General features: G+C 53.5%; 1 protein-coding gene across 5 annotated transcripts; it reads right to left on the bottom strand.

Annotated features, from left to right (window-relative positions):
• Positions 1-102: 102 nt before the first annotated feature.
• Positions 103-20,517, bottom strand: TKFC (triokinase and FMN cyclase). 5 transcript variants are annotated; one of them, XM_090032237.1, is made up of 17 exons: positions 20,380-20,517; positions 16,327-16,516; positions 15,932-16,042; positions 15,359-15,540; positions 7,171-7,249; positions 6,340-6,429; positions 5,844-5,878; positions 5,683-5,767; positions 5,477-5,566; positions 5,042-5,158; positions 4,401-4,520; positions 3,679-3,816; positions 2,097-2,203; positions 1,565-1,668; positions 1,369-1,402; positions 1,007-1,096; positions 103-369 (listed from the first exon to the last, which is right to left on the bottom strand). In XM_090032237.1, exons 1-17 carry the CDS (start codon positions 20,383-20,385, stop codon positions 208-210), a joined length of 1,740 nt encoding a protein of 579 aa, XP_089888363.1. In that variant the 5' UTR covers positions 20,386-20,517; the 3' UTR covers positions 103-207. The 5 variants fall into 5 exon arrangements, with proteins under 5 accessions (XP_089888363.1, XP_089888366.1, XP_089888365.1 ...); XM_090032240.1 differs by lacking the exon at positions 3,679-3,816; XM_090032239.1 differs by lacking the exon at positions 5,042-5,158.
• Positions 20,518-20,556: the final 39 nt, after the last annotated feature.

Genomic DNA, 20,556 nt, shown 5'->3' with positions numbered 1-20,556 from the left:
AAAGCAGGATGAAATCAAAGCAGGGATGGCTCTGAACCAGGGGCCTGCTAGAGCAGCCATTCTGAGCTAGGGCATAGCCAAAGAAAGGAACACACCATTGCCTCTGGAGGCAGGGATCTTTATTGCAGCCAGGGTTCTTCCGCCATGTGGCAGGAGGGTGGGTACCCAGGGGTCCTGGGATTGAGGGAGGAGCCAGGTGGGGCAAAGTTACGCACTCTGGCTCTGCAGCCCCTCCAACACAGCACGGAGCACGGCTGAAACTGCTACAGCCCCAGGGTCCGGCTGCAGTAGCTTGGCTGAGCTGATGTAACTGGCTCTGCCGGCACCTGCCTCCATATTCTTAGTGGCTTCTGCTGCAGCCTCTGCACTCTGCAGAAAGAGCAGGGAGAGGGGGGTTGTGCATGGGGTGTCCTGACCCTGTGTCTAGGCATGGGGGCTGTGGAGTTCTGTGCTCTGCCAGCTACACCGTGGTGCACACACAGCCAAGAGCCATGTTGGGAGTGCCTCCCTCCGCAGCCCCTCCAGCCCCCCTCACCTCTAACCTGCAACCCACCCCTACTAATGGAGTGTGGGACTACCCTCTACAGCTTTCCCAACCTGCTGCCAAGCACTAGCCCAGACCTGAATCCTCCATCTCCGTGGATCCTCCTCGATTCTTTCTTTTGCAGAAAACTTCACAAGTGTTTTCATGCCCACATGCAGTGAGGGCATGTTTCACGCCTCCAAAGCCGGGTGGCACAGTGCCCCCTGGCTGGATCTGTACTTAGCTCCTACTCACTAAGTCACCCACACTATTTCCTTCAGTCTCTCCTGGGTGTGCCCACCGTGGCCCAAGCAGGCCAGGGAGATGAAGCCTAGCTGGCAAGATGATGCCATACTTTACCCCTGTAGGGGGATACAAAGAACATGCTGTAGCCCCAAGAGCTGCTATCTCCTCCCCCATGCCTTTGGCCAGCTCCTGCCCCTGTCTCACTGGAGGCTCATTATAATGTGAAGACTCTCTTACCTGGACAGCCTTGGCCAGCACCTGGAACAGGTCGGCACCAGGGGCTTGCAAGGCATGCAGCTCCTCTGCAGCAGCACATAGTGAATCCAGCTGCATGAAATAAACAGGAGCAGCAGTGAGGGCAGGTGCAGCAGGGCCCCTGGGCCAAGGGACAAGCAGCAGGGACAGGGGCAGTGAGGGAGCAGGGGTGCAGTCCCTGTCTGAACCAGGGACAAACCCATTGAGAGTGAATGGTGTTCCCTGTCCTCCAAGCAGCCTGGGGTGGGAGCGGGCCCAAAATCTGGCCAGGTCTCTCTTGAGCTCCATCTTGTCCCAGCCATACTTCTTGCCTACAAGAGCAGGGGAAGGGGCAGGTCACTCACCATGGTCCTGTCCCCAGGCGCAGCTCCTCCATACCTGGTACAGAAAACAAAGGGCTCAGAAGTGAGCATGGGGCATACTACAGACCTGCCATAATAAGGGTGACAGCTCTATCTCCCACAGGCCTACTCACTGACTAAACGTCCCTAGGAACCACCTAACCCACCTGCCCCACCCCAACACAGCAGCCCTACTCACCGCTGCATGGCTTCAATGCCTGCGTCCATGGCATCAGCCCAGGCTGGAAGGTTGCTGCAATTCTGCAGTGGCCGTGCAGCTGCTGTAAGGAACAGCCCATACAGCTGCAAGAAAAAACACGAAGCCGATGATCAGCAGTGCTGCCTGCTGTGGGATGATGGACATGGGCACAGCAGGACTCATACCCCATCCCAGAGCTCATGAGCCCCCAGCTAAGGCAATGCAACCCACCCCACAGGGACTCCCCACCCCCTGGGGGAGAAGGGGAAACTGTGTGATGCACTGAATAGAGCTCAAACCGCACCATCCTTCCCACCCCTTGCAGGACTCTATGAATCACTGATAGGCTCCCCATCCCCTCACCTCAGCGGGTTCATACCTCCCCATTCTCCTAGTCCCTTCACCTGGCTCATATTCCCCCCCATCAAAGAGAAACCACCCACCTCCCCACACAGCTTGCCTCCCTCCGGCACTGAGTCAAATAATGCCAGAATTGGCTCAGCAGGGTTAAGCTTCCCCCAACAGCACTCACCACCCCTGAGGAGCCCCCCATTTTCTCCAGCAGCAGCTTGGCCAGGACAGAGAGGAGCTGGGATGGTTGGGCAGGTGGGGGTCTTGCATTCAACCATTCCTGTATAGCTAAACAGACATGGGAGCACCAATGAGAGAGGACAGGACTGGCATGGCCTTTGGGGTCAGTGACAGCCAGCTGAGCACCAGCTGGAACCCCCCCTGCTATCAAATGAGGGCAAGGGCTTCTGAGGCAAGGGATACCAAATGGGCTCCCTGTATCTCCATGTCTGACTGAAAGGGGATACAGTCGTTCTTTACAAGTATGTTTACAGGGTGTGGAGTCACATGCTTGCAGTCCCCAGACTGGGGCATATAGATCTCTCTTGTAGTCTAAATGGTGTCTGGTAATCCTAGGCCTTGTTTTGCTGGTCACCAGTTTGGGCCAGGAAGGAATTTTTCTCCCCACAGCAATGTTCCTGGCTTCTGGAGTTTCCCCCCACACCTTCCTCTAAAGCACTGGGATACTGGCCAGAGCTCAGGCTGAGGGCTTTGGACTGGGGGGTGCTGATCTTCCTGCTGGTACTAGAAACCCAGAGGTTCCTGCCTAGAGGGCTTTGCTTTTCCCTCGGGGGGAGGGGGTATTATATTGTGGTATGGACTGTAGGTGCCTTCCTCTGAACTGTAGGGCATAATCCTCTTCCTAGGATTTTTTGAGAATATCTCAACTACATTGTTTTCTGCCATTGCAGTCACAGGCTACTGGCTGCGCCCTCATCTCTCTGAGGCATGCTGTAAAGCGTTGCTGGTGTTTTGGGTTTGTCCCTTCTAATTGTGTCTGTATGTGGACAGGGAGAGAGCAGGGGCCAAAGTGGTGATTTGGGGGATACTGGGATACATGCGGAGACTGGATTCCATGACCCAGGAGACCTGTTCCAGCCCTGTGTTCTTATGGTCCAGTAACCAAAGGCATCAGGGGAGCCAGCCTTGGTTTAGTTGTGAGGAGAGGGGGGAGTGAAGAACAGGTGCCTGCCCCAGGACTTCTGTTCCTTGGGCAAGGTAGATGAGAAGCCACTGAAAATCCCTACCTCATGGGGCTGAAACAGGTTTTTGGAGGTGACATTGGAGTGGACAAGCAGATGGGAGTCCAGACACTCAGCACAGGCAGCACCAAGGCAGGTTCCCTTTCCCCCACACCCAGGCTTAGTGGCTCAGTCCTGGACTACACAGGCCCCCACAGGGTAAGTGGGGAAATCAGTCCTGAGGACATGCAGGGCCATTGCTCTCCCTGCCAAGGGGTCCCAGCTCTGGGTTGTGGCTGTGGAGACCCCCTGTCTCCACTCCTAAAGGGTCAGGCCATTCTAGCTTAGGCCAGATCAGAACCAGTGATTGTGGTGGGGAACATTCATGCCCTTCCCTGAGGCTCCTTCTGGCTTCTTTATATTCGTAGGGGAAGGCTGCCTCCTGCAGGCTGTCAGAGGCACAGCATAGGCCCACCCCGTTCTCCCTTGGCTTCCTGTCCTCACGTTTTGGCTTCCCTCCAACCCCAGCTGTTTTGGACTTGGATAGAGGGGAGTTTTTGGTCCCTGGACTTTGGCACTGACCTATGGCAGCCCTGGCATGTGTGTTCCCGCAGTCCCCATCCCCTGCTGCGCGGTCCAGCTCATTGAGCTTCTCCTGCATGGCCAGGAGTATGTCACACACCCGCTCCAGGACCAGGCGGGTATGCTGGCAGGAAGGTGCTGATGGGCACAGGAGGCAAAGGGCTGGTTAGATGGTGGACTTCCCCAAACCCCTTTCCCCTTTGGACCCAATATCTCCTGCCCCTGGATCAAGCAGCATGCTACAGACACAAAGGCTCCCTGCTCCTTAGCTGCGTGTAGGGAACCAGACTCGCCCCACCCTTTGCAGAGGAAACAGACACAGGGCACCAACTCGCCTAAGACAAAGCTGAGATTCATCAGCTTCAATGCGAACACGGTTCAGGGGTCCCTAGCTCCCAGCCTCCAGACCCCACCCCTTCCCAGAACTGAACAGAGATTCCCAGGAGTCCTGGTTTCCAGTCTCCCCTATTCTAACTCACTAGACCTCATCCCCTAGCAGAGCTAGCAGCAGAACTCAGGAGTTTGGCAAGTTTGTCCCGGACTGTGACCCCCAGGGCCTCTGCTCTTTCTCAAATGCAGGAACCCCAGCACTGCTCAGTGTCTCTGGCCCGGTCTGTCATGGTGCTGTGTGTGTGCCTACTCTGCCATCTGTAGGCAGATGATCCAGAGCCCAAGTCAGGCCCCACCCAGTCATAGCAGGCAGCATGGGCCTCACTCCATACCAGTGCCTGAGGCAGGCTCCTCTGACTCAGATCCTCCCCTGGGTGCTGGCATCTCTCGGCTCCGACCTGTCACAGGTGCTTTGGCTAGGTTGGGCCAGGCTACAGCAGTGGTCTCCGCATCTAGGGAGCAGAAAGATGGCAGAGTCAGACTGACAGGCAGAGCCCATGTCACCACCACCTGCCCCACCCCCCCTTCAATGGCGTAGGGCAGGGCAGGATATCAGCCTGGTTTGGCCAGGGAACACAGGGCTGCAGGTCTTCCCCCTGCCACTGTCTGCCTTTTGCTGGACCAGCTCCAGGTAGACAACCAATTTCCCAGGTATCCCACCACAACAGGCAACAAGAGCAGGGTCTAGAGGGGACAAAGCACCACGTGGAAGAAGCTCCCTGCCAGTGAGGTGCCACTGGGAAGCGCCCTCTGGCTCTTTGTTTCCCAACCTAAAGGCCATCTCCCAATTCCTGTGGGCCAGCTCATGGAGTGAAAATGGATCCTTTTCTCCTCTCCAAACAGCCCTGAGGCCAGTGGAAACCTCACTTTATCCAAGGCAAAGTCAGTGCCAGGGCATCCCTCCCCACAGGTACCCAAGTCCAGCTCTTTCCTCCACCTCAAGGCCAGGGGAAATGATGTCCCAGAGACTCACCAATCAGTCTCAAGAGTTTGTCATCCACCAGCAGTAGGGTGAGGGAGACACCAGCCATCTCCAGTGCTGTCATGAAGGAGCCAACCAGGGCTCGGGCAATGCAAACACCTCTGCTTTCTGCAGCACAGGATTGAGGAGAAACTAAGCTAGTGACCACCCAGGGGCAACGGGTGAAGGCCAGCCCAGGACAGGGCAAGTCACGGAACGGATCAGGAGGTTGATCCAGAGACCCAGGGTTGGGGAGAGAGGTGGAATACAGTGAGGGGTGGGTTGATCTCAGATATGTATGGAAGAGGACAGTGTCCAGGCTCTACCACCCCACTGAGAATGGTTGGAGACCTTAAGACTCCCAGCAATCCCTTGCCCATCCCTGTCCATTCAGCTCCCTGATCCATCCCACTGTGTTCCCTGCTTGGGGTCTGACTTGGCACTCACCCAGACAGTGCACAGCTGAGCCGGCCACCACACCTAGCTCCAGGCAGGACAGGCCACCCAGGTTATTTACCACAAGGACCACAGAGACACCTGAGTGGCAGAGGAGAGGGGTGAGACACCGGAGTCCCATCTTGAGGAAGGGATGCCCAGGCTGGAGGCTGAGGGGTGATGGGGGGAATGGGTTGTGGAGGCATATGGTTACTAACCAGAGTCCAAAGGCACATGGGAAGCATTGGAGGGGTTTGTCATGTGATTGAGCATTATCTCCACAATCTCATCAGCCGATGCCACCTGTCAGAGGGAAGGGGGCAGATATGAGCTGGGCAGACATGTTCTCATGGGCAGGCAGAAGGGGAGAGCCACCTACCTTCATCCTGCGCACACCCGCCTCACCATGAATCCCTGCGGAGAAAAGAAGCCATCAGCAAATCCATGGACCAACTGCCTGACCACCCCCCTGCCCCCCCACCAGACACTGAGTCAGCACCGTGGGAACAGGGGTAAAGCTGCTGGGTTGGGAGGCATTATCTGGGCTCCATGAGTAGCAGTAGGGCTTAGCAATACTGGAGCCCTACACACAGCAGCTGCATGTTTCAGAGCTGTCCGGGCTGGCACCTTGCAGGCCTTAAAGTTCGTTTGGTGCCAGGGACATGACCACCTCAGCTGTGTGGATGAGGGGCATCCAGATGCCTTCTGGCAGAAGGAACCCAGCCCTCAACCCAGAAGCAGGTGGGCTGGAGGGAGATAAAGGCAGAAAGGCACATGCCAAACTCAGTCAGACTCCAGTCAAATGAGCCTTTCTATAGGTGACAGACAGAAAGAGACAGACAGACAGGCTTCTGTCTGCAGAGGCATCTCCATACCCAGGCCCAGCTCCAGCTCGTCGGGTGCCAGTTGAAAGGTAGGCTGGGAACCAGGGACACTGCAGGGGGACAGGCTCACGCCCAAAGTGCCTGTATGGAGGGAGTGAAAGAGTTACGTCCTCCTTTTGCAGGGGAAGGATGAGGGGTGGTAACCAGGCTACAGAAACTAGAGCAGAATGGGCCCTAGGAGCTCACCCTGCTCTGAGCAGCTGCTGAGACCAGAGACATAGCAGGGTATGGAATGGGGTGCATAGCCTTTTCCTTCTGTGGGGCACCATATGCAGGCAGGTTGTTTGCTCCCTGGACTGTTTGTAGTGAAACAAGCATGGGAATCTTTGCGTGGTCCCCATGACAAAGCCCATCCCAAGGTGGCACTTGAGGCGGCCTGAGATCAAAGGCTGTATGAGGTAGGAGACAGCACCTGCCCTCACCCCCCAGGTCTTTGGATGCCCAGAGGTAGGCACAAAGGCAGGATGGGGAGCAGCTGTTTGATGTTTGTCCTGCTGCAACCACCTTGGGCTTCAGTGAGAGCTGTGGTTTCCAGTGCACCAATTATCCTCAATTCTCCACATCTCCTCCAGAGGACAGCAGGCAGAAGTGCCCTGCCAGAGCCTGGTGCTGCCAGCCATCCTGCCAACCCATGGAATAGTGCTGTGTAAGCCAGAGGCACCACTGGAGTTTGAGAACAGTATCTCCTGACCAACCTGCTGATCCACACAGGAAATTGTCCTGCCATATGCCCCTTACCCCCATCAGGTGGCTCTTGGGATGTCATGGGGGAGGTAGCACTCCCTAGCCTGTGCCAAAGAAACAGGGCTCATGCACACACACCCATGGCTCTCGCAGCAGCTGTCACCCTGGTGACGATCTCATCCAAGCTGGCACCTGCCTCTGCCAATGCCCCAGCCACCTGCAAATGTAAATGCCACCAGGTCAGTGCCATATCCCAAGTACTAGTTTGGGGTGTCATCCTCCTCTCCCCTGCTGGCTTAGAGCCCATTGGGTAGACCCATGTCTGGGGTAGCACTCAACAGGCAACAACAGTGCAGTCTGATGACTTCTGGCCTCAAGGCCTGAACTGAACCCTATGTGCCAGGCTCTATATACAAACAGAAGGGCCAATCCAAGGTCCACTTGAATGGCACAGCACTCAGGAGACCCAAGAGATCTGGGTTGTCATTCTCAATCTGTCACGGGCTCCCTGGATCACAGAATAATAGAAAATGAGGGTTGGAAAGGACCTCAGGAAGTCATCTAGTTCAACTCCCAGCTCAAAAGAAGATCATCCCAGCCAAGGCTTTGTCTAGTTGGGTCTTAAAAATCTCCAAGAATGGAGATGCCACCAACTCTCTGGGTAGCCTGTTCCAGTGCCTTATTACCCTCTTAGTGAGAAAGTTTTTCCTAGTATCTAACCTAAACTTCCCTTACTGGAACTTGAGACCATTGCTCCTCATTCTATCACTGGCCACCACTGAGAACAGTCTAGCTCATGGGCAGACAAAACACAGTTTGTGGGCCGAATATGGCCCACCAGGCCATTCTATCCAGCCCAGGGGCCCCTAAAAAATTAAGAAAAGTAGTATTTATCTGCTTCTGGCTGCCTGTCAAAGATGACAGGAGCCAGGGCAGTAGGACCCAGGGGAGCCAGCAGGAGCCAGCAACAAGGCTGGCCCAGCCCCAAGCCTCCTCCCACAACTGGAAGCCTCTACACCTGCCCCAGATTTCACTGCTTCCCTACACACCTGCCAGCTTTCAGCACCACATGGCCCCCAGCTGTATTGCCGGACCATGAAAGCACGGGGCCTGCAACAGTACCAGGAGTGGGAGGGTGTGTGTGTGTGTGTGTGTGTGTATGCATGCAACGAGGGCAGGAAAGAGACAGAGAGAGCAATGAGGGAGGGACACAGAGAGAGAAAGAGAGAGTGTGCGTGTTGTGTGTGTGTGCAGAGAGGGAGGGAGGGAGAGCATTCATAGGGCAAGTCTCCCTTGCACTGCCATACACATGCACCCACACCCCCCTCACACTGCCATACACGCAGACTCCCACACCTATCCCCTCACACACCCCAGCCACCCTTCCCCCACTAACCCCACACTCCACATATCCACACACACACAGCCCCCCACAAACATATACTCATCCCCCAATCCCCTCACAATATACACAAAAGTTCATTTTAAGCTACTGTATGATCACCTCTACATGCACTACACAAACGCATGTAAATCAGGACAATATATTTTTTAAATCAAATTAATGAATGTTGTAAATGTTTGATTTTTAGACTATAATTTGGCATTTTTCTTGTTCCGAGACAGCAGAATCTCTTGCAGAAAGGGACAGCAGGGGGAGAGACTTCTGGTGGCAAAGGTCGGGGCTTAGGGGGTAGGACTTCCGGTCTCAAGATGGTGACCAGGGGGTGGGGCACCCATCAGGGGGTGGGGCTACCCATGTGGCCCTCAACAGCTTGCCAAGAGACAATAAGCGGCCCTCCACCTGAAACAATTGCTTGCCCCATGTCCAGCTCCATCCTCTTTCAAACCCCGCTTCAGGTAGTTGAAGGCTGCTATTAAATCCCACCTCAGTCTTCTCCGCTCCAGATTAAATAAGTCCAGTTCCCTCAGCCTTTTCTTATAAACAGGGATCTGGATTTTTGGTTTGCCAGGGAAACACGTGGCAAAACATGGATTTTCTCCTTTAAACGACAAAAACCGAGAAAACCACAGGATTTCCTTTTCAGGCTGGCAGAGTTCCAGCAAGGAACTGTGCGGAGTGGGACCCAGGGTGCACTATGTGTATGTGTGCATGCATACTTGCACATGGTAGCCAGGCAGTGCAGTGGAGAACAATTCCCTCCAGGTAAGTCTATGGGGGAGAGAAGGGGGGGGCATAGGCAACATGTGGGGGAGTGAGGGAGGGACAGTTGATGCATTTGGGGGGGGGGCATGTGCCCCCTCAAAATTTCTGTGCCCACAGTGGGGCGTGGGGCTACTGCTTGGGCAGACCAGCTCCAGGGAGAAGCTGCATCCGCAGCCCAGCAGGCACAACCCAGTGGAGAAAGAAGCACCATGCTGCCATGGCAACCTACATGAGGTACTCCCTGCCTGCCTGGCAGCAGTGTGGGGCACAACTCCTCACCGCCACTGCTGCACCTCAGCTTGGTACCCATGGCAGTGCAGTACTCCCTCCTGTGCCAGGTCCTGCCTGCTGGGCTGCAGAAGTGGTTCCTGCCTGGAGGTGGTCCAGCCCTCCTGCATATCTGCAACCCACTGTAGGAGCAGAATCCTAGTGAGGCATATGCCCTCCTGCCCTGTCACCTGTGACCCCCCACAACGCATCACCTATGCCCACACTGCACAAACCTATCTCTTCCTCACACAACGAGGAGCTGGGGCCTGTGAACAGTGGGTTGGGAGTGAGGGGCACCAGCAAGGCTAGTGGGAAGAACAACTGTGGGTTGGGAATGAGGGGCACTGGCAGGGCAAGGGTGGCTATAGGTTGGAAGCAAGAAGCAACGGCAGGGGCAGGGTACTGGCATATCAGGGCTGCTCAGTGCTACAAAGCAGCAGGGGAGACAGCTGCAGCTGGACCTACGTCCTGGTGAGCAAAGGGGACAGGGGGAGCTCTGACTTTCTATGATAAAACACCAAACTCAAACACCAAAATATATAGGTATTTAGAATTCATTTTATTATGATTGAGGCACTGGTAAGCTGTTTCCCACCCCCTAACCATTTTTGTTGCCCGACATTAGACACTCTCCAATTTGTCTACATCCTCACTGCGGTGGGGGGCCCAAAACTGGACACAGTACTCCAGGTGTAGCCTCACCAGTGCCAAATAAAAGAGAAGAATCTCTTCCCTTGATCTGCTGGCAACGTTCCTACAAATGCAGCCCAGTATGCTGCGAACTTTACTGGCAACAAAAGCACACTGTTGCTTCATATAGTTTATAACCCCAGGTCATTTTCTGCAGAGCTGCTGTTTAGCCAGTTAGTCCCCAGCCTGTGCCAGCACATGGGTTTGTTCTTTGCACTTGTCCTTACTGAACCTCAGATTTCTTTTGGTCCAATCCTTCAATTTGTCTAGACCTCTCTCAATTCTAGCCCTACCCTGCCCCCACCCCCCCAGTGTATCCACTGCTCCCCACCAGGCTTGGTGATCTGCAAACTTGCTGATGCACTGCATCCCATCTCCCAGGTCGCTGATGAAGATGCCGAACAAAACCGGCCCCAGGACTGAACCCTGGGGACTTCACTTGATACCAACTACCGACTAGACATCGAGCCATTGACTACTACCCTATGAGCCTGATGATTTAGCCAGTTTTCTATCTACATTACAGTCTGTTCATCCAACCTGTACTTCCTTAGCTTGTTAGCACGAGTGTTGTGTAAGATGGTATCAAAAGTTTTCCTAAAGTCAAAGTATATCATGTCCAGGGCTCTTCCCACATCCACAAAGCCAGTCATCTCATCGTAGAAGACAATAAGGTTGGTCAGGCATGACTTGCCCATGGTGAGTCCATGCTGACTTTCCCTAATCACCACCTTCTCCTCCAAGTTCTTAGAAATGGATTCCTTGAGGACCTACTCCATGATTTTTCCAGGGACTAGGGTAAGGCTGACTGGTTTGTAGTTCCCCAAATCCTCTTTCTTCCCTTTCTTAAAGATAGGCACTATATTTGCCCTTTTCTAATCATCCAGGAACTCTCCCAATTGCCACAGGTTTCCAGAGATAATGGCCAACAGCTCTGCAATCCCATAGGCTGGCCAACTCCTCAGCTGCATCACATCCGTCCCCATGGACTTGTACATGTCCAACTTTTCTAAATAGTCCCTAACCCATCAGGGACTGTTTTGCTACTGTTGGCTGCTTACCTGCTCCCCAGCGAGATCACTTCATCTCACTGGGTCTTGATATTCTGTCCAGTGAGGGCAACAATACTGTTTATCTGTCTGGTCTATTTCAATTCCTCTCTTCAGCAGGGAAAGAAATGGTCTCTTGCTCTGCTTCCAGCCCAGGAAGGTTTTGATCTCCATTGCCTCTAGATGCTACTGAGAGCTGCTCTGGGACTGAATTCAGACCCTGCCTCATGGCAACATCACAGCCCCAGGTTACTGATAGGCTCTCATGCTGCTGTCTAGACATACAAATGAAATGGACCAGCCTGTCTGTAGTAGATGAGCAGAGAGGGGAGTGGTGATGGGGCAGGTCACAGCTCAACCATCGTGGTAGGAATAGGATACAGCAGGGGCAGCGCAAGGTGTCAAAGGCATGCAGTAAGGCAGCGGCCCTAGATTTTAGGAGGGCAGACTTCAACGAGATAAGGAGGATAGTTGGAGAAGCGCTGAGGTCCCGGAGGGGAGGGGAGCCAGGTGTCCAAGAAGAGTGGTCGCTCCTTAAGGAGATGATCCTCCAAGCCCAAAGGAAGGTAATCCCAATGAGGGTGAAAGGGAGCAGGAGAGCACACAAGCCTCCGTGGCTCACCAAAAGCATCCGGGAATGTCTCCTTGCTAAAAAGGAGGCTTACACCCAATGGAAAGAGGGGTCATCACCAGGGAGGACTATTTTGTAGTTGCTTGGGGATGTAGGGGGGTAGTTAGGAAGGTCAAGGCAGAGATGGAACTGGGATTAGCTTCCCAGATTAAGGACAATAAGAAGTCCTTTTTTAAATATGTAGGGGGTAAAATGAAGGTCCTGGGTAATGTGGGGCCCTTGCAGGACGCGATGGGAAACTTGGTCGTCACGCCAGACAGCAAAGCTAACATGTTTAACGATTTCTTTGCCTCCGTCTTCCTAAGTAGGGACCAGAACAGCCACCTCCCTGCTGGAACCCCCTCGGGCCCCAGGGGAGGTACACCTGGACCACGGGTTAGTGAGGATTTAGTTAGGGAGCTTCTGGAGGGGTTGGACGTATTCAAGTCAGCCGGTCTGAATGATCTCCACCCTAGAGTTCTAAAGGAACTGGCTGAGGCCATTGCAAGTCCCCTGGCACAACTTTACAAGCACTCATGGTGCTCTGGTGAGGTACCGGAGGACTGGAAGAGGGCCAACGTGGTTCCCATTTTCAAAAAAGGGAGGAAGGAGGACCTGAGAAACTATAGGCCGGTTAGTCTTACCTCGATCCTAGGCAAGCTGTTTGAGAAAATTATGCTGGCACACATCCAGGAGGGGCCAGCAGGGGACTGCATGCTTAGGGGCAACCAACATCGGTTCATTAGTGGCAGGTCCTGTCAGACCAACCTGGTGGCCTTTTACAATCAGATCAACAGATCATTACATGCAGGGGTAGCAGTGGATATAGTCTTCCTGGACTTCTGGAAGACTTTTGACACTGTCTCTCACCCTGTTCCGATTAAGAAACTTGGGGGTGGTGGTGTAGACACCCACACAGTCAAATGGGTCGCCAACTGGCTGGTGGGCCGCACCCAGAGGGTGGTAGTGGATGGGTCCTTCTCAACCTGGAAGGACATGGGCAGTGGGGCTCCGCAGGGCTCGGTCCTTGGGCCCGCACTGTTCAACATCTTCATCAGGGATTTGGACGAGGGGGTAAAAAGCACCCTGTTCAAATTTGCTGATGACACTAAGATGTGGGGGGACATGGGCACACTGGAAGGATGCAACAGGCTACAATCAGACCTAGACAGGTTACAGGGGTGGGCAGTCGAGAATAGGATGAGATTCAACACAGACAAGTGCAAGGTGATGCACCTCTGGAGGAACAACTGGCACCATACCTACAGGTTGGGGAACTCCCCTCTTGTCAGCACGGAGGCGGAAAAGGATCTGGGGGTCATCACTGACTCCAAGATGAACATGGGCCGGCAGTGTGGAGAGGCAGTTAGGAAGGCCAACCGCACCTTGGCATGCATCCACAGATGCATCTCACGCAGGTCCAAGGAGGTGATCCTCCCCCTCTATGCGGCACTGGTCGGGCCGCAGCTGAAGTATTGCGTCCAGTTCTGGGCGCCACACTTCAAGAGGGATGTCAACAGCATGGAGAGGGTCCAGGGGAGGGCCACTCATATGATCAGGGGACAACAGGGCAGGCCCTATGAGGAGAGGCTACGGGACCTGAACCTGTTCAGCTTCCAAAAGAGAAGGCTGAGGGGGGATCTAGTGGCCTGTTATAAACTAGTCAGGGGGGATCAGCAGGCATTGGGGGAGTCACTGTTCCCCCGAGCACCGCCAGGAGTGACCAGGAATAACGGTCACAAGCTGGCAGAGGGTAGGTTTAGGTTAGATATCAGGAGGCACTACTTCACAGTCAGGGCGTCTAGGGCCTGGAACCAACTTCCAAGAGAAGTGATGCAGGCTTCTACCCTGGGGGTGTTTAAGAGGAGGTTAGATGCACATTTTGCTGGGGTCGTTTGACCTCAGTATTCTTTCCTGCCATGGCAGGGGGTCGGACTAGATGATCTGCTCAGGTCCCTTCCAACCCTAGAAACTATGAAAATACAGCCCACTAGGCCATTCTATCTGGCCCATAGGGCACCAAAAACGTTTAGAGAATTAATATTTATCTGCTCCTGGCTGCCTGTCAAAGACAGGAGCCTGGGACAGTAGGACCCAGAGAAAGCCAGCAGGAGTCAGGAGAAAGGCCAGCCCTGTCCAGTCCCTCCCGCAGCTTCTTCCTATCCCCCTCTACCCAGAAGCCTCTGCCTGCAGCTGCTTTCCCTGCAGTAGCTGTACTAGCACCATGTGGCCCCTTGCTGCTTCGCTGGACTGTGGGAGCACAGGGACCAGGCAGGTACCCCGGGGCCAGGAGCAGGTGGGGTATGTGTCCATGCAATGAGGGAGGGAGAGACAGTGTGTGTATGTGGCCATGCAATGAGGAAGGGGGAGAGAGACAAAGAGAACGAGGGAAGCACACAGTGTGTGTGTGTGTGTGTGTGCAGTGAGGGAAGCACAGTGTGTGTGTGTGTGTGTGTGCAGTGAGGGAAGCACAGTGTGTGTGTATTTAGTGACGGCAGCACACAGTGTGTGTGCAAGTGTAATGAGGGAGGGAGAGGGAAAGTGTATGTGTGTGTTTGTAGGGCAAGTTCCACAAGGACAGCCCACCATAAACATGCACCTACCACCCCTTTGCACTGCCATACACGCAGACTCCCACGCCCACCCCAGCCACCCTCCCCCAACACAGCCTCCCACAAACCCCACCCCACATATCCACACACACCCCCCCACACGCTTCCTCACCCCACACCCACACATCTATCCCCCCCACAGACACACCCGCAGCCCCCCACAAACTTATATGGACCCATAATGCCCCCCCACAATATACAAGAATAAGACTTCATTTTAAGCTATTGTGCCTTCACCTCTACGCACACTACACAAACACATGTAAATCAGGACAAAAAATATTTTCTGAAATCTAATTAATGAACGTTTTAGATGTTCGCGTTTTAGATTATAATTTGTTTTTTCTGGTTCTGAGATGGCAAAACCCCTTGCTGAAAGGAGTATTTCTGGGGCCAAGGAGAGGGACTTCTGGTAGCAAAGGTTAGGGGGCGGGACTCCTGTTCCCAAGATGGTGACTGGGGACGGGGCACTTCTTAAGGGGTGGGGCTACCCATGCAGCCCTCAACGGCCTGCCAAAACTCGGTAAGTGGCCTGCCACTCAAAATAATTGCTTGCCCTTGGGATACAGAGACATGGAGCTAACAGCTGACCTGACAATACCTCCCAACCAAAGGGCCCTGGCTCCCTCCCCAGCTGACAATCCCTGGCAGTGCCCAGGAGCCTGAGATGAGTATAGCTACCTCTCTTAGGCAGGCACTTCCCATCAGATCACTAGAGGATTAGGCTTTGGAGGTTTTCCTGTGCACGGGACCCCCACAGCCTAAGCCGCACTTGAAACGGGGGGGGGGCCAAGTAGGTTTCATTTACAGTGGGCACTGCGACAGGAAATCATTATAGGGTTGCAGCCCAATTGCCCTAGTGTAGAAGCATCACACTGCACAGGCCCCTGGCACAACGGCAGGGCACTGAGGTTATTGCTTTACTCACCTTGTGGATGAGCACAGTGCCACACAGGCCTCTCCTCCCAGCCTTCTTCAGTGTGGTGAAAGCACTGTCATCACCAATCACCACCATCTGCACATCAGTTCCCTCCGCTCGTGCCTGCTCCAGGGCCAGCCCAAAATTCAGCTGGTCTCCAGTGTAGTTCTTCACAATCAGGAGGGTCCCGGCTGTAAGAGACAAGTGGAAAAGATACATGATGCAGTCTTACAGTGCAAATTACCCTACCTCAGGGTAAAATGACTTCTTACACACTGGTGTAAGCTATGCAGGCATAACCAGCTGCGTGTTTGATCCCCTGATCAGTTCTATCCCCCAGTAGCCCTTTGATCAGTGCAAACCACCTATCTTACCACTTAGTGGTCACGCCCTGTAACAACACCCCCACAAGCTGACTGCTTGCAGTAGAACTGGCAAATCCTTTCCTTCCCCTAGAAAAAAATTCAGGGTAAACCAATCCAGTTATGCTCCTGCACCCAGAGGGAGATGAAAGTCTGCAGCTACTTTCTGCCACTCTCTGGAAGAAGGGAACCCCATCCCACTTAGTGCCATGCCGAGTACCTGAACCAGCCTGCGTCACTGCCCGGATTGCTGCCAATATGCTGCCCACTGCAGGGGAGGCGAAGACCGCACCAGCCACCACACCAGTAAGCATTCCCTTCCCAATGTACCCTGTGGAGACAAAGTCCTGTCAGAAACAGGGCTGAGCTAAGAGCGCCTCCCTCTCAGTATGCACTACTTTTGCTCCGCCCTGCTTTCCATCATAGCTAGAGCAAGGTGACTCTCAGTAGGCACCTTGCCAGCATCAAGCAGGGTTCCCAATCCCCACCCCACTCCCTTGGGACTATGGCATATCAGCATTCCCAAAGACAGAACTCTAGGCCCCACACTTAAACAGTCCTGTGGCCTCCCAAGTATAACCCCAACCTGGTCCATCCCATCCCATCAACATGTACCTGCATGTGCGGGCTCATGTCCTGACCCCCCTCCAGAAAGCAGTGCCACTCGGCCTCGGACATTCTCCAGGTCAGATCGCAGTGCCACCCGATGCCCCTGCAGGAGCTGTATGGCTGGGTTACAGGCCACCAGCCCTGCCAGTGCATCATCCGCACAGCCTGGCACAGAGTTCACCAGTTTCTTGGAGACCTGGGAACAGCAGTGAAAGAAGGGAGTCACAGAATTCCTACCTACATCCCCGCCATGTATGGGACGATGGAGAAAACACAACATGGGGGTTCAGGCCTTGTGAGCATCTGGAGAAAGATGGGCTTTGGACACAATCACAGGTGCCCAACAAACAGGGCTTTCCTTGAAAGAGTAGCTGCCTCTGTGACCGGGCCTTTCCTCTCCAGGGGCTATAGCTCCAATTTATCTACAAGGCAGAAGCACTAATCAGCTCAGGAACAGAGGGCTAGGATGTGGGCCCTTCTTCTCTAGGAGGCACTGGCTCCCATCCTGCTCCATCTTGCAATATTAATAGCCAAAAAAAAAAATCAAATCAAGAAACATGAGTCAGACTCCCAAAACCCTGACACTGGCCCCTAAATCACAAGTTATTTCCACAGAGAAAATATATTACCATTTAGGTTTATATCTAGCCCAACACTATCTGCCTTGTGATTTTCTGAATGCTCAGATTTTTGTGTATATGAGCAATGCTAATTGTCACTCACTCCCAAATATACTGAGAAACATGTCCACCTCCCCAAAGCAATCTGTCCCGGTCACAGAAATTACAGTACGACCTCATTATAGCAAACCTTCTTTAAAACAAACCATAACTTTTAATTATCCAAACAGCTGGAGCCATTTTAAAAAAAAGAAATTATCTCAGTTAAAACAATCTTTTTTCCTGAGTACAGTTATTGTGGTATTGCTGCTGAACTTGTCCCTTTCACTGATGCTCTTTCAGTGAAAACAGGTCACAGTTGGCCCATTCAAATTAGATAATAACCAAATGCTGCACAAGCCACATGATCACTGCACCCAATCCACCAGCAGGAGAAAGCAGCTGCTATCCAGGAGATGTTTATGAAGCTAACAACTGAACAAGCAACCTGTCTCTCAAAACCAAGCTCCAAATCACAAATAACCTGCAATGTGAAAGGAAGTCACACAAACCACAGTCTGCAAAGAATATGGGCTATCCAAGACCATCAGCTGGACCAGCAGAGGAAAAATCTAGTTGATGACTGCCAAAAAGGAAATGCTGAAGTAGAGGAAACAAGATGGTGTTGGTTCCAGAGGAACATGCTCAGCTGGGAATTCCTGAAGCAAAACTATAGGAAATGCGTTTGAAATGGAGCACCTACATGAGCAAAAATGAGAGATATAAGATGCAAGAGCACACAAGCTAGGGAGGAAATGAGGGGGGTGTCTGATGAGAATGTGAGCAATCCACCTGATTTTGTCATCAATCTGTCAATCCTTCACAGGCTGTTTTCAGACAGGTGGCGGTACCTATGGATATGTTCACCCCCTCCCAAGAGGCATTTACCTGTGGCAGGGTGGGGAGGAACTGAGCCTGCCTGTATGAGCCCAGGCCAGCCAGTGGGGGTGCTCAAGCAGCCTTCAAGAAGCCACCTGAACAGCCCCTCTTCCCAACCCTGAGGCTGTCAGCAGGGAGAAAAGGGGAAGGGGAAGCAAGCCCCATAGAGCTGCAGGCTCACCTGGCTTGGGCTTGGGTGAGGGGCAGCAAGAGGAACAGAGCCCCCTTGCTTGCTCTAAAGCAGAGCACCTTAATCTAATACCTGATTTAATAAGAGCAATAACCCCAGTGCCCTGCTACTGTGCCAGAGGCCTGTGCAGTACAGGCTGTACACTTTATATGATCAGACATTTTAAAAGCACCCTGAAACCTCGCACATATGTTAATTCATGACTGTGGAACCCCTTTAGGGGCCAGATTGCAAAAAAAAGTCGTTCCTGTCTGTGCCTTGTGTGCAACTATAGTCGTTCCTTGGAATTGAGGCCGTGTTTGCACTGGATTAAAATGGAATGCATTGCTTCACATTTCTCTAGCTTTTTTTTCAGTCTATGCCAGGTAATTTTTCCAGGATATGAAATGCACAGTTATTGTACTGAGTTCAGCGTGTAGGTTTATGTTTTCACCTCTGGTATGATCTTAAACTGTTTGTTTTTTAAGAATCAAGTAAAAGAAAAGGAAACTTTATTAAATTAACACGCTGTATTAACTACTGTTCTGCTGGTCCCTGCAAATCAGGCATCTTATTAGCATTATTATAATGAAGCAAATGGATTAACCCTATCAGTACCTTTTTCCCCACAACTCCGTGTAGCCTTATTATAATAAGGTTGTATTGTAATCCTGCTTTTATATCCTCTAAGTTAACCTTGCTTCCCTAGTCTCTGCATCAGTCTTGCCCTCTTATCTATCTGGCACCCCCTCAGTGCCTTGCCTCCCATCCCAGCTCATCAGGCTTTGGGTTGGGGGAGTGGTGGAAGGGACTAGGTGGTGCTAGCAGGAGAGAACTGAGTTGCTTCCTTGTGTGTGAGAACAGGACCCCACTTGCCCCACCTCCTGGGGTAGAACAGCCAAAGAGGGCTTGCCTTAGGCAAGGCTGGAAAGGCTGGAACTCCTGACTTCATTCCTGCCCTGCTTCCAGCCAAGGAGTTTGAAAGTGCTGATGATGGCAAACACCGGATCAAATGCCCACAGGTACAGTTTGTTATACAGCCTGTTCCTTTGGCAGAAGTTAGGTAAACCAGGGGTACTCAACCCCCAGCTCAGGGGCTCCCCACAGGTCCAAAAATTTGGCAAGGAAGAAGCAATGGAAGTGGTGCAGGGCCCAATCCTGGAACGGGTGGCACCATGCTACTCATCTAGTCAGTGGGGTCAAGAGGTTGAGTACTACTCATGTAAACAGTTAAAGAACTAAACCCTTGAAAGGCACTAAAAAGCTAAACCAATCCAGCACCTACTGGGGGGCTGGGAAGCCCAGGGAACGGGGAAAGAGATACAGAGCTTTCTTCGTGGGGGTGAAGACCAGCTCCCAGGCCAGGGCCAGGGGGATGGCTGGCTCAGTGTGAGGGAAGAGGCAGAGGGATTTTCTCCCCTAGTCTTGCTGGCTCTGATCCAGACCCAGAATGGGAGGACCAAGTGGTTTTGGTGAGTGGGAATTGGATGCAGAGCCTTTTCCCCTCCCTGTTGAGTGTCTACTCCAGGGGTAATTAGTGATTTTTGCAAAGGGGGGCAAGGATTGAGGTGTTGTGCCATGTCAGGACTCCCCTGCACATTGCCTTGTCAAGGCTGAGGGCAGAGTTGGCTTCCTGCATGTTGCCTACTGCGACTGCTGGAGTGTGGGTTCCCCAGAGGGCACCACTCTGGCATCCCCTCCAAACTGGTGCCAGTGGCTGGTGCCCCCTCACCCTGCCCTAGTTATATTGCTGGGCTGTCTCCAAGGGAGGAGGAAATCATGGGGTACAGGCCTTTTTCCTCCAGGGCCTGTGGCTGTGTGTAGCAGGACAGGCAGTCACAAACGCTGCTGCACCACATACATCAAGTTACAGCCCACTTCAAAGGGAAGCATCTTGTTCAGGAAGCCAAGAGACAGCAGAGGAGGAAGGAAACCACATCTGTTGCTTGGCCAGTGGCTGTGCCCCGGCCTGCAAGGCACTACCTGTCATATCTATGGACAAACTTGCAGAGCACAGGTTGGACTCCTCAGCCATCTTATAACTCACCAATACCCCCCATCATCCTCTTATCGAGGGACTAGTGGTTAAGCTACCGCTCTTGTCTTCCCAAGACCTCCCAGCTCCCCTTTCCAGCACAGTCATTCCCGCCTTCACGCACCCCCAGGCAGTGGACCCAAGCCTGCTCAGCCCAGCTAAGACATGCCACGTTCCCGCACTGCAAGCCGCCTGTCCTTCCTCGGGGGACCAAGATCAGACGCTGCTCAGATGCAACGGCGGGCAGCAGGCAACTCCCCCGCCCCGCGCTGCAGCCCACGGCCCGGCCTGCCCGGACGCTGGGCACCGCGGCTCACCTGCATGGCGCAGGGCGGGGCAGAGGGGCACCCGGCACCCCGGCTACGCTGCAAGGAAGGAGCTCAGGAGCGGGAACACGCCCAGCGGCCCGCCCCATCCGCGGACTTCAGCCGGGTCCAAACTGCGCGGGGGGCGGGGCGTGTCCCCACGCGCACTTGGCCGGCTCAGGCTCAGGG

This window comes from Crocodylus siamensis, chromosome 2 (genome assembly GCF_052110815.1).
Source record: "Crocodylus siamensis isolate JL-2025a chromosome 2, ASM5211081v1, whole genome shotgun sequence".
Lineage (NCBI taxonomy): Eukaryota > Metazoa > Chordata > Crocodylia > Crocodylidae > Crocodylus > Crocodylus siamensis.
This window is presented reverse-complemented; position numbering and strand designations above follow the sequence as displayed.

What these genes read in the sequence shown, in the direction of transcription:
- TKFC (XM_090032237.1), bottom strand. An exon ending in ACATGCCAGGGCTGCCATAG is followed by an intron (nt 2,204 to 3,678) that starts GTCAGTGCCAAA and finishes ATGTCTGTTTAG; the next exon opens with CTATACAGGAATGGTTGAAT. An exon ending in CGCCTGGGGACAGGACCATG is followed by an intron (nt 1,097 to 1,368) that starts GTGAGTGACCTG and finishes TATTTCATGCAG; the next exon opens with CTGGATTCACTATGTGCTGC.